At 31.9% G+C, this 14,470-nt stretch overlaps 1 protein-coding gene across 1 annotated transcript; it reads right to left on the reverse strand.

Annotated features, from left to right (window-relative positions):
* Positions 1-1,896: 1,896 nt before the first annotated feature.
* Positions 1,897-6,067, reverse strand: LOC140179984 (uncharacterized). Its single transcript, XM_072220358.1, has 5 exons — positions 5,156-6,067; positions 4,724-4,843; positions 4,356-4,597; positions 2,160-2,486; positions 1,897-1,900 (listed from the first exon to the last, which is right to left on the reverse strand). Exons 1-5 carry the CDS (start codon positions 6,065-6,067, stop codon positions 1,897-1,899), a joined length of 1,605 nt encoding a protein of 534 aa, XP_072076459.1.
* Positions 6,068-14,470: the final 8,403 nt, after the last annotated feature.

Genomic DNA, 14,470 nt, shown 5'->3' on the forward strand with positions numbered 1-14,470 from the left:
TTTAGCAATATCACCCAAACCAGAGAGATGAGGTTAGACAAGCTTATCTCATTAAATGAGGTTCATATCAAAAGCATTTTGACAATTATTCTCTATCTGCCCCCAAAATTTTGTTTCAAGTTCCGCTACTGACTCCAAGGGGCCGTTATGAACCTACATTTTATGGACAATTGATAGCCAGTTGTCCTTTGTCGTTTGATGCTTCTGTTCTAGTTCTGAAATTTGGGAATGCTGGTATGATACGTGAGGGCATATTGCTGGGTATAATCATGGATACACAGCCTTTACCCATTCTTCATCCATTTGGAGAGGAAATATTGGTAATGCCGGAGTGGATCAATATTACTATTTCCAATTGCACTGATTCTATGTTGTAATTTCTATGAGCTTTATTCTAATTGAATCCTTTTGTTTTTGTCAGTTTTCAAAGCATATTGCTAGCTACTTTACTGACCGAACAATCTTAGCCGGTCGAAAGGAGATGGAATTCATGGCTAACTTCTGTGCATTTGAATTTTGGCAGCATCTTTTCAGGGTAAAGTCATATTCCTCCTTCACTTTATGAGCTTCCAAATACCTTAGCATTGTTTAGCTTTTGTATGAGGATTTATTGACGAAAGGTGGAAGGAAAAATTTTCAAGATGATAATTTTTTTAATTAAAAACTACAATATTGCTCACTAAACATCATGCTTCTTGTGGTGGAAATAGTTCATGTAATTAGATATCTATTTTCACTTGGACTCCTGTGAGACTTGGAGTGGATTCAAGCAGCCACATGACCATATCTTTTTTGGAAATAGGATTTGGTTTTATTTTGTGTTATGGTCTGCAATGCTTACAGGTTGCATGAATCTGAAAGTGAATATTTTCTTTCACATGCAGGATAAGTATCGGTTTAACCATTTGAAGCAGGTTCTAGAGATTGAGAATGTGTATCCTACCAAAGCACTGATGCCTAAGCTTAAGGAAGATTGGTGTTCTCTCCATAATCTCTCCCAGTCATCTCTGCATCAGACCTTAGAAATTTGTATGTATGTGTTATAATTATGTCAGATGTGTGCTTCTTTGAATTCTTTTAACAGGAGTGCATCAAATTTGTTGAATCTGTTATATTGTTTTTGTCATAGATTTTTACTCTACTAATCCTCTTTAATTCTAATATTTACAGATGATGATTTGTTAGGTTCAGTACACCGGTTGCGGCCAAAATTTTTGAGCTCTTTTAGGGGTTTGCCACCCTATTTTGATCCTTACGAATATGAACACACATGCTTAGTAACATGCCAAGGAGATGGGAACATAGATGGAGTTTCTGCATATGAGGAAGGCATTAAAGCAACAGGTGAAACAAAATGTGCTTCTGTGCCATATGTCACTTCAGAAGAATTTCACAGTTATGATGTGGCAAGAATGTTCACTAAAATTATAAAAGAGGTAGTGTAGTTTGAAATTCTTGTACATACAATATTGGGAGCACACAAGTTAAATTATGTTGATTCTCCTTGACCATTAAATTATGTTGGGAGCACAAGTTATAACACAAGTGGTGTATTAATCTAAGGAATAAGATTTTCTTCTTTTCTTTTTGTTTCTTCCTATTTTGGTACGATAGTTAAGCAATTAGGCACAATATATTTATATAAGCATTTGTTAATTTTTTACATGTATTTTATATAATTAACAAGTAATTTATAGCTTATTTCCATAAAACAAATATTCTATGTTCAGAGATATGTTGGATCAAAGTTGTTACTATCTTTTCAATACAAGAATGAATGCTAAAATGGTCATACTTAATTAAGGGGAAAGTAAAATATTTAGGACACCTAAGCAGATAAACATAACCTAGTCAAATTGGATGAATGGAAAAATTTCTTCCTCTTTGCCAATTCAATCAACTGAACAAGAAAATAAAAGAAGAGTGTATTTAGAAGCAAGCTATTGAATCTAATGGACACCCTCTTTCAATGCACCGAATAATTAGTGTGACTAATTTACTATACACATTATATATACACACACACACACACAAACTACGTTTAGGAGAATGATTTTGACATTCTCTAATTGATGATGTCATTCTTTTATTGTAAGTTATTTTTAAAAAATAAAATAAAAAAGATGAAGAATAATCTAAACCCATTGAGCTTCTCCAACCAGACAATGCAAGTGGCATATATTGGAGGGCCATGATCTCTCAGGAGCTCAGATTGCGTCTTCCTTCTCTTCCTGGTTGACTTTTGTTTAAATGAAACACATTTGTTGAGCCATCCAGATATAGCCTCCAGATACGATTTCTGAGCTCCAATCCACTTGGTCAAGCTCGATGATAGAAAGAGGAGTTCATCTTCAAGATAGCTGGTAATCTGCCTATGTAATTCAGAATGCATGGCGATTTTAGCATGACTATTGTTATACGGTACTGAAATGATCTGAAACTGAAGCTTGTGACATTCAAACATCACTTCCCACATCCTGCTTAACCTGCCATTCAAGCACAAACAGATGAAATACAAAAGAAAAAGCAGTTCTTTTTTTTTTCAAAATAAGTAAATGCGCATGCATAAACTAGACTTCTCATTGACTAAGGAAAACATAAGTTTCTTATTGATCCAAAATCATTAAACTGGCATTCAAAGGTTGATAATCATTGGTGCAATTGGAAAGTAAGATCCAGCAATCTTATATTATCTATTAGCAAAGTTAAACATAGAAATATAAGTTTAGAAGAGCACAAATGGATTCGAAATCAGACGCACTTCTGGATTTGAAGAGCAAAAAATGATAGGTATACAAGCCAAAACAAAAAGGAGAGGAGGAAAGCAGTGTCCTCACACCAGAACTGTAATGATGGGTCTGAACTCTAAAAAATGGATAAGAATTTCAAACAATGGTAATTTTAAATTAGAATGACCATAACCAGAAAAGGCATACAGATTGGTGATTGAATTTTGAGCTTTGAGAGCATTTTTATGTTTATAAATTTATATCCTTCTGCGTAAACCTTTTAACAAATGGAGATGATATATCGGCAACATGTACGAAAAATATAATGGGAACCTTTTATAAATATTCTTAAACAATTATTAATCAATATATACATATATTCTAAATTCCGAAAAAATACACACAGGGCAAGAGGTTTGTGGTCAGAGTTTGAAGTAGAATTGGGAGCAGAAAATTGAACTCAGAATAGGAATCGGAGATCAATTCGCAATCCACACAAATATAGCAGGGGAATACATCAAGAAAACACCAATGATGTAAATACATAAAATATAGAGAAAAAAAAAGGTTGATCAGAAAAAATTTCTGTCATCTAAATTGATCTTGTAAAACTTCGAAGGATAGAATTGAAACTAATTCATAAGATGTTTAGAGACAATTAAAAATAAAATCTGGATAAAGGAGCTTCAAAAATGAAGAATGTATGAGTTTATGAATTGAAAATTATGTTATTGAATTACTAAATTAAAAATGAAGAATGTAAAACTTCGAAGGATAGAATTGAAAATTATGTTATTGAATTACTAAATTAAAAAAATATAAACTAAAAGAATTGAGTTTATAATTAAGTGATGGTCAAAAATAATAAATTTTAATAATCTTTTAATATTTTTTTAAATGATAATGGAAGTTGATTTGTCTATTTTTTATAGAATTTAACATGAAAATTAATTTGTGTAATAAGTTTAGTAACTGATTTAATAATTAAATTTTGTTAAAAATTAAACTTTTCAACCAAAAAATTTAAAAAACGAATTTATTATATTATTCTTAATTTATTGTTTCCTGCAGAATAGGTAAATAATTAATTATATAACCTTTGTATTTTTTTGGGGTCATTATTATAACGTATTATTAGAACACTAATTAAAAAATTATCTATTCTTTTTGGGCATGCATCGGTGTTAGTAAAAAATAATTCAGCCTACTTTATTATTTTAATTATTTTCTCATTTACAAACTAATGAATTCCATATACATACACACGTGATTCACAGAGCCCATCAGCTTCCAGCCATCCAGAATTTATTTTAATATGGCTGGCTTACCAATATAAATCATCATTTAGCTATAAGCTTATTACCTTTAGCTGTCTTTTTCTTTTTCTTTTATGAACTTTTTCGTTAATACACACCGTACAAGAGACAAAAATTTTACTGACCACCTATCCGTATATGTTATACTATTTTTTTTTTTTTTTTGAAACAAAGAAGTTCAACACAAACGTGGAGCAAATCAAGCAAGGGAAACAACAAACTAGAAGTACATCTTACAAAGAAACCAAAACTAAAGTAACCCCAATGTTATCTCCGACATTGCCATCAACAACTAAAGGGATCCCCATACCTCCACTCCCTAAAATTAAGAAGCGACAGACTGATAATGTCTGACGTACTCTTTCCTATATTCTGAAACAACCTCCTGTTCCTTTCTAACCAGATGTTCCACACAATTGAGAAGAAACTTATGAACCACTTCTTGCGCTCCTCTTTCCTATTTGTAGCACGTGTCCAGCTTTGGAAGTGTTCCTTCAGCGAACCTGGGACTGACCATGGTCTACCAAAATCTGATAGCCAAACGCACCACACCTGCCAAGAAAATTCACAACCAAGGAACAAGTGGTGGATATATTCAACATCCTTATTACATAACACACACATGTTCTCCTCCTGATTAACAATTCCAAGACGACACAACCTTTCTTTAGTGTTCACCCTGCCTATCAAAACAAACCAGGCAAGTAGTTCAACTCTTGGGGGAACTAATCCTTTCCAAATTGTCTTGGTGAAGCTATAGCTTGCTATGTCCTCCGGAAGTGTTTCCGCCTGTAATACCTGCACAAATGAGTTAATAGAAAAAACACCTAGTTTGTCGAACTTCCAGACAACTCTATCCTCTCTTTCAACAGCTAGGTTAACCGGTCTCAAGGTATCATGTAGCTGATTCACCAGATCCAACTCCCATTGGAATAGCTCACGTCTCCAATGGAAGTTCCAAACCCACTCAAACTCATCCCAGAACCCACAGTCCCCTATGACAGATCCTTTTTGGGTTGAAACCGAGAATAGCCTTGGAAACCTATCCTTTAGAGGTCCACACCTGAGCTAGATATCTTCCCAAAAGTGAGTCCTTATGCCATCACCAACCTCCATAGACAAGTCAGTTATCATCTTGTCTCTTATATGTTGCTCCTTAATCTGCAGCTGACATATGTCTTTCCATGGACCCCCTTTAGCAGGTAATGTCTGGGAAGATAAAAGCTTATTAGGAGAGAGATTATTGCACGAACAAACCACCTTCTTCCACAATGGGCACTCCTCTTTAGAGAATCTCCACCACCACTTAAACAGGAGTGCTGTATTCCGAACCATCGCATTTCCAACTCCTAGCCCTCCTAACTTTTTTGGGGTCTGGACTACATCCCAGCTAACCAACGCCATCCCATTCCTTCCATCCTCCTTACTCCACAGGAACCTTCTCTGTAATGAAATCAATTTCTCTGCAACCACTTTCGGCATCTTGTATAAGCTTAAATAATATACTGATAGGCTGCATAGTACTGCTTTTATGAGCACCAATTTTTTCGCTTTGTTGAGTATCTTAGATTTCCACAAGCTGAGCTTCTCCTCTACTTTATCTATAATTGGGTTCCAAGTCTTAATCAACCTCGGATTGGCTCCTAAGGGGATTCCAAGGTAACAGACTGGGAGAGTTGCCTCCTTGCATCCCAACACACTGCACGTACTTCGAACCCACTGTTGGTCACAGTTGATAGGGATCAAACTGGATTTATCAAAATTGATGGCTAATCCCGACATCAGCTCAAAACATCGTAGAAGCCTTTTATAATTCTTTATAGTCTCCTCTTCTGGCGGACAGAACAACACAGTGTCATCAGCAAACTGGAGATGTGACAATTCTATATTATCTCTCCCTACAAACAGAGGGGTTATCCGCCCGTTCCTAATTGCCTCGCTAATCATTCTGTGTAGAACATCAACTACGAGCACAAACAAGAATGGGGATAGCGGATCACCTTGCCTTAGACCTCTTTCCATCTTAAATGGCCTCGTTGGCGAACCATTTATCAACACTGACATAGAGGTCGTGCCGACACACTCCATAACCCACTCCCGCCATCGTTGCCCAAAACTCATCTTCTGCAACACAATGTCCACAAAACTCCATTTGACCCTATCATATGCCTTTTGGAAGTCGAGTTTGATTATTGCCGCTTCCTTCTTCCTCCTTTTAAGCCAATGTACCGTTTCACATGCAATAAGAGCTCCATCGTGTATTTTTCGCCTTTGACAAACGCACTCTGAGTCTCTCCAACCAGACCTGGCATAACAGCTCTCATCCTCTTGACCAGAACCTTTGAAATCACTTTATATACACAGCCAACCATACTAATTGGTCGAAGGTCCTTTATCTCCTTTGCTCTGATGAACTTTAGTGCCAACGCAACCCAAGTTATATTAGAGTCCTTCGGTAATCTAAATGTTTGAAAGAACCCCAACACAGCTGACGTGAACTCAGCTCCAATCTCTTCCCAACACTTCTTGATAAAGTTCATGTTGTATCCGTCACTGCCTGGAGCCCTAGATGATTCACAATCCCACACTGCCTCTTGAACCTCCTCCACCAACTGCATCACTTCTAAAGCCTCAGCATCCTCTTGAGTTATCACCTCCACCAGACCATCCCTAAATCCCACAGAAGGAGACTTCTACTGATGATATAGATTCTTGTAGAAACCTCGGATGGCGATTTTTATTCTTGCTTGATTTCTGACCAACCTCCCATTAATTACCAAAGCATCAATCCTGTTGTTCCTCCTTCTTGTTGAAGCTAAATTGTGGAAGTACCTGGTGTTTCTGTCCATGTCTTTCGCAAGCCGGGAACGTGACATTTGTTTCCAGTTCAATTCTTTTCTCACATACCACTTCTCACAGCAAGTCACTAGCGCCTTTCTTCTAGCCTCCACTGTTCCATCATATATTCCATTACTTACCATGTCATCTATCTTCTTGATCTCTTCCTCAAACCTCATAATTTTCCATCTCTAGTATGAGCACCATAAACCAATATAAAAGCACAATTGAAATTATTTTTCAATATCATCCCTTCCGCACACAACCATATCTCTCCTTTATAACAATTATTCAATTTAAATGTCATATTATCCCACATTAATAACAACCCACCCGATACACCATCAGATTCAACATAATCCCACCCAACATTATCACATCCCCAGATATTTTCTAGATCAAACTTTGTCATTATTTGCCTTTTAGTCTCAATCAGACCTAACATGTGAAGTCTATACTTTTTCTTTAGATCTTTAATCATTCTCAACTTTCCGTCCCCCTCAACCCCCTGATGAATGGATTTTTGACGGTTTAGAATTTCACAAATGAATTCTCGCTGCAAGTATAGTTTCTAAACCAATCACTAATCCTTTCATACAAAAAGTTTGTTTGTCACAAGTACAAACCCCTAAAATCTATAAACCGAAGTATTTAAACCTCGGGTCGTCTCTCAAAGGACTTGCAGGGTAGTGTTCTTGTTATTGGTTATGGACTTGTTTATTTTGGGGTTTTGGATGAGGAATGTGAATAGTAAATGGTAGGAAAACTTTATTCACAAAATGGTCTTGGCAAGGTTTGGTTGTCAAGGGTCTTTATCATTATCACTAGCCACAAGTATGGTAGTTGCAAGGATTAATCCCACTTAGTCATCCTTAAATCGATTAACAAAAGAAAGTCAAGTGAGTTATATCAATCCTAGTCCATAAGTCCTAGCTTTCCACTAATTGGATTAATGAAGGCTAGAGTTAATGGCTATCAACTATCAATCAATTGGACACTAGTGACTCAAGAAATCCTAAGTTACCTTCTCAAGCCAAGAACATAAAATTCTAGTCTAACATTCTTCCAAGCATTTAATCAAACACTTGGAAGGCACAAAAGAAAAGTATAGTCTATCACAACAAGAATGAATTCTAGCTACAATTGAATGTAAAGAATTAACAACAACAATCAAGGAAATCACAATTATCATGAATTACCTCAAATTGCATTATTGAAAGAAAATAAAGAGAACAAGAGTATTTCAATTACAAAACCTAGAAACAAAATAAGAGAAATTACAACAAGAGAATAGGGATAGAGAGAAGAACCAAAGTGTAGCAATCATCAATTGAAGGTAGAAGTAGAAGGAGACTTGAATTAAACCTAGAACTATGAGATCCTAATCTAACCCTAATTCCTAATCTTAATTCTAGAGAGAAGAGAGAGCTTCTCTCTCTAACTCTAACTACTTCTCAAACTAAACTATGACTAATGATTAAAGTATGAAAAGTATGAAAAGTATGTTGATTCCCCTTCAATCCTTGGCTTAAATAGCATCAGAAATGAGTTGGATTGGGCCCACAAGGCTTCTAAAATCGCTGGCCACGTTTGCATTAAGTGGGTCATGTGCCACCATCGGCGCGTCCGCGTACCGTGCGCGTGCGCGCCCCTATGCGCGATGCAACTATGGCAAATCTTATATCGTTTCGAAGCCCCGGATGTTAGTTTTCCAACCCAACTGGAACCGCATCATTTGGACCTCTGTAGCTCAAGTTATGGTCAATTAAGTGCGAAGAGGTCAGGCTTGACAGCTTTTTGGTTCCATCATTTCTTCATGAGTTCTCAAACTTTACATGCTTTTTCTTCATTCCCTTAATCCAATCTTTGCCTCCTAAATCTGAAATCACTTAACAAACATATCGAGACATCTAATAGAATCAAGGTGAATTAAATTTAGCTATTTTAAGTCCTAAAAAGCATGTTTTCACTCTTAAGCACAATTAAGGGAGAAGTTATAAAACCATGCTATTTCATTGAATAAATGTGGGTAAAAGTTGATAAAATCCCCAAAAATCAATACAAGATAAACCCTACAAATGGGGTTTGTCACCCCCTAACGTTCCATGAACTAAAGATCATTTTAAAGGATTATTACACACATTTTTATTATTCTTAGGTCTGCTCCGTCTTGCTTTCGTCTTTAGTTTCGCCAATTTTCTTTTCTGAGCAGTTTCTTCATTTTGCGCTTGAAGGATGGCCATGATATCCTCTTCCTCATTATACAAGATAGCATCAGACTCCACTGCTACTTCCCATGTCCTCTTATTTTCCAATAACTGCTCTTCCAATGTTGTACTCTGGTTGTCATCGACTGTCTCATCATTTTCCTCACTGTAGTTCCCTGTTAGCATATCTGCAGCTTCATTCTCACCCTGCACTAGTCTCTTCTAACCTATCTTCGATCCACAGCCTCCATATGTAGCCTCAGTAACAACAATTTCCTTGTTAGCCCGACTTCTGTGCTCAGCTACACTTGTTACCCTGTTTTCCCCTTCTGATCCGTTTTCCCCATCTATATCCCCATAATTTCCATCATCACTTACATCCCCAATAGCACCATCCACACCTCCGACAGCTTCCTCATGGCCTTTACCTCTACCCTCCCGGAGCTCAGCGTTCTCACCCTTGTCAGCTCCTCTAACCCTTCCAACCTCCAGCACAGTCGATACTGTCTCATGCTCCTCGAATCCCAATTTCTCTGAATCACAGCTTTCAACATTTACAGCCTTGCCACCCACAACCCTAGTCTTCACTGTAGCTGACCACGGCTGATTAGTCTCAATTTGGTTCATGACATCGTGGTTACCACTGTTCCACTCTCGGCCCCCTCCACCATCGCCATATCCCCCAATCACAAACTGCTCAACGAGCGCTCCGTTGTCCTTCACCATCCCAGCGCATAATTGCACATGTGTAGCTAGGACGAAGTCGCCGTGGTAGCCTCGGTTTCCCTTGCGGCATGCTTCAGCTCGGCGTGCGCTTCTTCCCTGGGTCAGAGCATCGCTGTCACCTCCAAGGAGCGTTCCTGAACCTGTTGCGTCTTGGGCTGGCTGGGTCTCCCTCCTTTTCCTTCTATCCACCCGACCCGGCTCCCACTGGTCCGGCCCAGCCAGCATGAATGCATTATCACTCTTCATGCGCAGGTCTGCAGAACAGCTTAGGCCCAAGTGCAAGTAATGACAAAGTATATGTGAAAATTTTTAATTATTTTTGTCATTACTGCTGTACTAATAAAGTGGCTGGTATATGTGAAAATTTTCCTATATCTTTAGAAAATAGTATGTATACAAGTGTAATTACCCGTGCCATGCACGTGATAAGATTGAAATTATAATTTTAAATTATTTTTTTAAATTATTATTTATTAAATAATTTATTATTTATCTCGATCGTATTAAATAATAAATTAGTTATAATTAATTTGGTTTAATGAATCAAACAAAATTTAAAATAATTTGATATTTACTCTAATTAAATTAAATACTTGAAGTTATGATTAATGTAATTTAATGAATCAAATAAAATATTAAATGATGAAATATTTATCTTAATCAAATAAAATTACATAATTGATTAGCTATAATTAATACAATTGAATGAATCAAACACATTAAATTAAAAAATAATTTATTTAATTTGTATCTTAAGGACACATTTTACAAATATTTATTTTTCAACAACTTTTATAAAAGATTTTTTATAATATTTTTAACCTGTGGTCTAAAGCCACAGTTATAATAATCCATTAAAAAGTACTTAATTAGTTAATATAAATAATTAATATAATTTATTTAGTTCAATAAATTAAAAGAAATAAATGTGAAAGAAAGAGATAAAGAGAAAGTAAAATTATAAAAATGTATATTCATTAAAAAGTAAAAAAAAAAAGTTCCTTTTAGTTTTTATTTATTAATTATTAATTTATTATAATTAATTTTATATAATATTCATTACACATTATTCATCTTATAAATTAATACAATCAATTTATTGATATCAATTATCGATAATTAATTATAATTGATATAACTCATTTCGCTATACTTTCTAAATAAATAATTAAAAATACACGTCTCAATTTTTTGTTAAAGTAAAATAAAAAAAATATATAAATTGAGTAGATATAAATCTAAAAATTATAAATTTTATTAACAATTCAAATAAATTAGTACCATAAAATTAAATTTAATGTCTATTTTAAAAATAATTACTGACCTTTTATTCTTTTAATTATTAATAATTTAAATAAAAGAATACCCTATAACTTATTTTATTATTTATTTTAAGTAATTACTAACATAGTTGTTAGTAATACCTAAGTGTATATTATCAACATAATTTTATCACGGATATTTCAATCTTATCATCATTGCAATTTTGTAACGTCTTACTTTTTTTAATTGTTATTATGTTATTAGAATTGTTAAATAATGTTAAATTATTTTTTTAAAATAGAAATAGCGATGGCACCTTGAATAATTAATTCAATAGAATTAAATTTAAACAAATAAGATGATTCAATCAATTATATAAATAATAGCATATTTATAAATATTAATACTGAAAATAGTCTCACTAATGTAAATGATCAATACAATAATTATATAAAAAAATAATTAATTACATAATTGCATAATTTTCAAGATCCTATATAGTTGAATCTAACGGACAAATAAAAAAATATCTATATGATAATGTCTTAATATTTTAGCATACTTTAAATCATATTATAAATTTATATATCATATTATAATTTTAAGTCAACTCCTTAAACACATTATAACATAAACCATCTAAAAAGATACATCAAATTAACGAATATCACATGAGTCACAACATACACTCTAAATTGTCACATTATTTCAAATAAAAAGAGCATCAATACAGAAAAATCAATGAATATATATAACAAAAATAAAGAGCAACAAAGAGACACAAAAAATAAAAATAAAGAGAATCAATAAAAACATTAACATATAAACCACATACACGAACAATGTATATATTAATTGTGAATCACAAAAAAAAGACAATATATATATATATATATATATATATATATATATATATATATGAATTGAAGTACACATGACAAAATAGAATATTACAAAACAAAATTATAATAAGATTATTTAAAAACAACATAAAAATGACACATATTTTTGTTAATCAGAAGTTAAAAGAAAAGAAAAAGTGTGCGCCTAATAATAAGCAATTAAAATAAACAAAAATTTTAAAAAAATATAAAAAAAGTTAAATGTATAAATAAAGATAAAAGAAACAAAAATTCAATAAATTACAAAAATTGTGCCTAAACATGAGAGAGGGGAGAGAGAGGGAGGGAGGAAAAGAGAGAGAAAAGAAAGCGAATGAGTAAAAAATATTTGATATGGTATAAATAGATGGTATTGAGAAAAATAAACTAATTAAATTAATTCATATATTTTGTTATCATATTTATTATTTATTAAATAATTCGATATTTACTCCAATCAAATCAAATAATTAATATAATTAACTAAATTAATTAACTGATATAATTAATTATAATTAATAAATTCATATAAATTAAAATAAATGGTGAGATTTGAATGTCTAATCAAATTTATTAATTGATATAATTAATTAATTATAATTAATTTGTTTTAACGAATTAAATGAAATAAATAAGGAAACGCCTTAAGAGCATGCTGCATCAGTTCTGTTATTAAGTGTAAAAATATGATTTTTATATAATAGAATAGATAGATAGATAATAAAGATATATTTTTTTTAAATTAGTATAATTGTGTATTATTCATTAAATATTAATTATAATATTGTAATATAATTATAATAATGATATTTTTCTAAAACAAATTTATTTAGAGAAATATAAATTGGTTATTAATAATAACAAGATATGGAGTTAAACAAATTGGTTGAATAATTCCTTACCCCAAAATGCAGCAATTAAGAAGATGCAGGAAGTGAGAAAGAGAGAAGAGAGGAGAGGGGGCCATGCAAATTTTACCAAAATTAAATTAGAAAAAAGGAATAAAATAAATATAAGAGTAACTTGGGTTTCCATTTTCTTGTAAGAGAAGATCAAATGTTAAGTGTTGTGTGTGCCCCCCTTTTCTATGTTCATTGTCTATTTCTATATATCTCACACACTAACTTCCACTTCTCTCTGAAACAAAAACAATCCCCCTAACAAGAATTAAAGAAAACAAAATTTTAATGTTGAATTAAAATAAATCCAAACATTTTAATAATTTCTTCCAATATCATTAGATACCAATTTGACTTCACACCTTATAATTTCTTGTCATTGCATATGCATGATTCATAACTTAAAATATATGATGCAATAACGTTTTAACAAATACAGTTAATAACAAAAACTGATAAGATTTTTTATTAGAAGATAGTCTAATAATTATATTAAAATAGATATTAATTAGAAGATGATGTTTGCATTGTAGTCTACTATTAATTAGAATAGATGATTAAAAAAACTAAAACTATATAAAAATTACAATTTATAAAATAAATTAATTTAACAATAAAATACTATAATTGATATATCATTCATTCTCACTTACATGAAAACCTAGATATCAATTTTCATATATATAAAATAGATATACTGTATATTCAAAGTCACTCTTCCTTACAAAATCTTATATTATTTTTTATTTTATATACAAATTTTAAAAATTGAATCTTGGATCTTTATAATTTTTTTCTATCCCTCATCCTATAATCTATAAAGAAAAACAAATATATATATATATATATATATATATATATATATATATATATATATATATATATATATATATATATATGTATGTATGTATGTCATGATTATGGCCAAATTAAATAAACAATTTAATTAAATTTAAAAAAAACTTAAATAATAAATACTTATATTAAAAGTAACATATAATTTATAAATAAGTTATTTTCTATTTAATTTTTTAATTTTAAAAGTATTTATTTTAAAAAAATAATAAAATTTTTTTTATTATAAGATAAATAATTTTTTTAACTCCTCTATAAACAATTAAATAACTTTTTAGAAAGTCACAATTTGATTTTAAAAATTATACTAAACATTAATGTTACAATTTTTCATAAACTAAAAAATACTTATGAACCTATCCAAACTTACTCTATATTACAGAGACTATAATATTTTAAAATTAAAATAATATTTTTTATTATTAAAAATATTTTTTAAAAAAAAATATTGCTTAACAATAAAAAGATATATACATAATTATAATCTGTTTTTTTCTTTTATATTAAATTTGAGAGAGTGAGAGTATTTCTTTTGGGGGCAAAAAACCAGAATAAACTATGGGAAGTTGAAAATTACTTAAATAAGCCAAACTGAAATTCGTTACTGCAATGAGCCAAACCCTATATTTATATAATTCGAACCAGTGTGGTTCGAATTCAATTCATTAGTAATTCGAACCAGAGTGGCTCGAATTATGAAGAGGGAAATTCGTTCAAGTAAATCGAACCAGGGTGGTTCGAATTACTTGGGAAGAA

This window comes from Arachis hypogaea, chromosome 16 (genome assembly GCF_003086295.3).
Source record: "Arachis hypogaea cultivar Tifrunner chromosome 16, arahy.Tifrunner.gnm2.J5K5, whole genome shotgun sequence".
Taxonomy (NCBI): domain Eukaryota; kingdom Viridiplantae; phylum Streptophyta; class Magnoliopsida; order Fabales; family Fabaceae; genus Arachis; species Arachis hypogaea.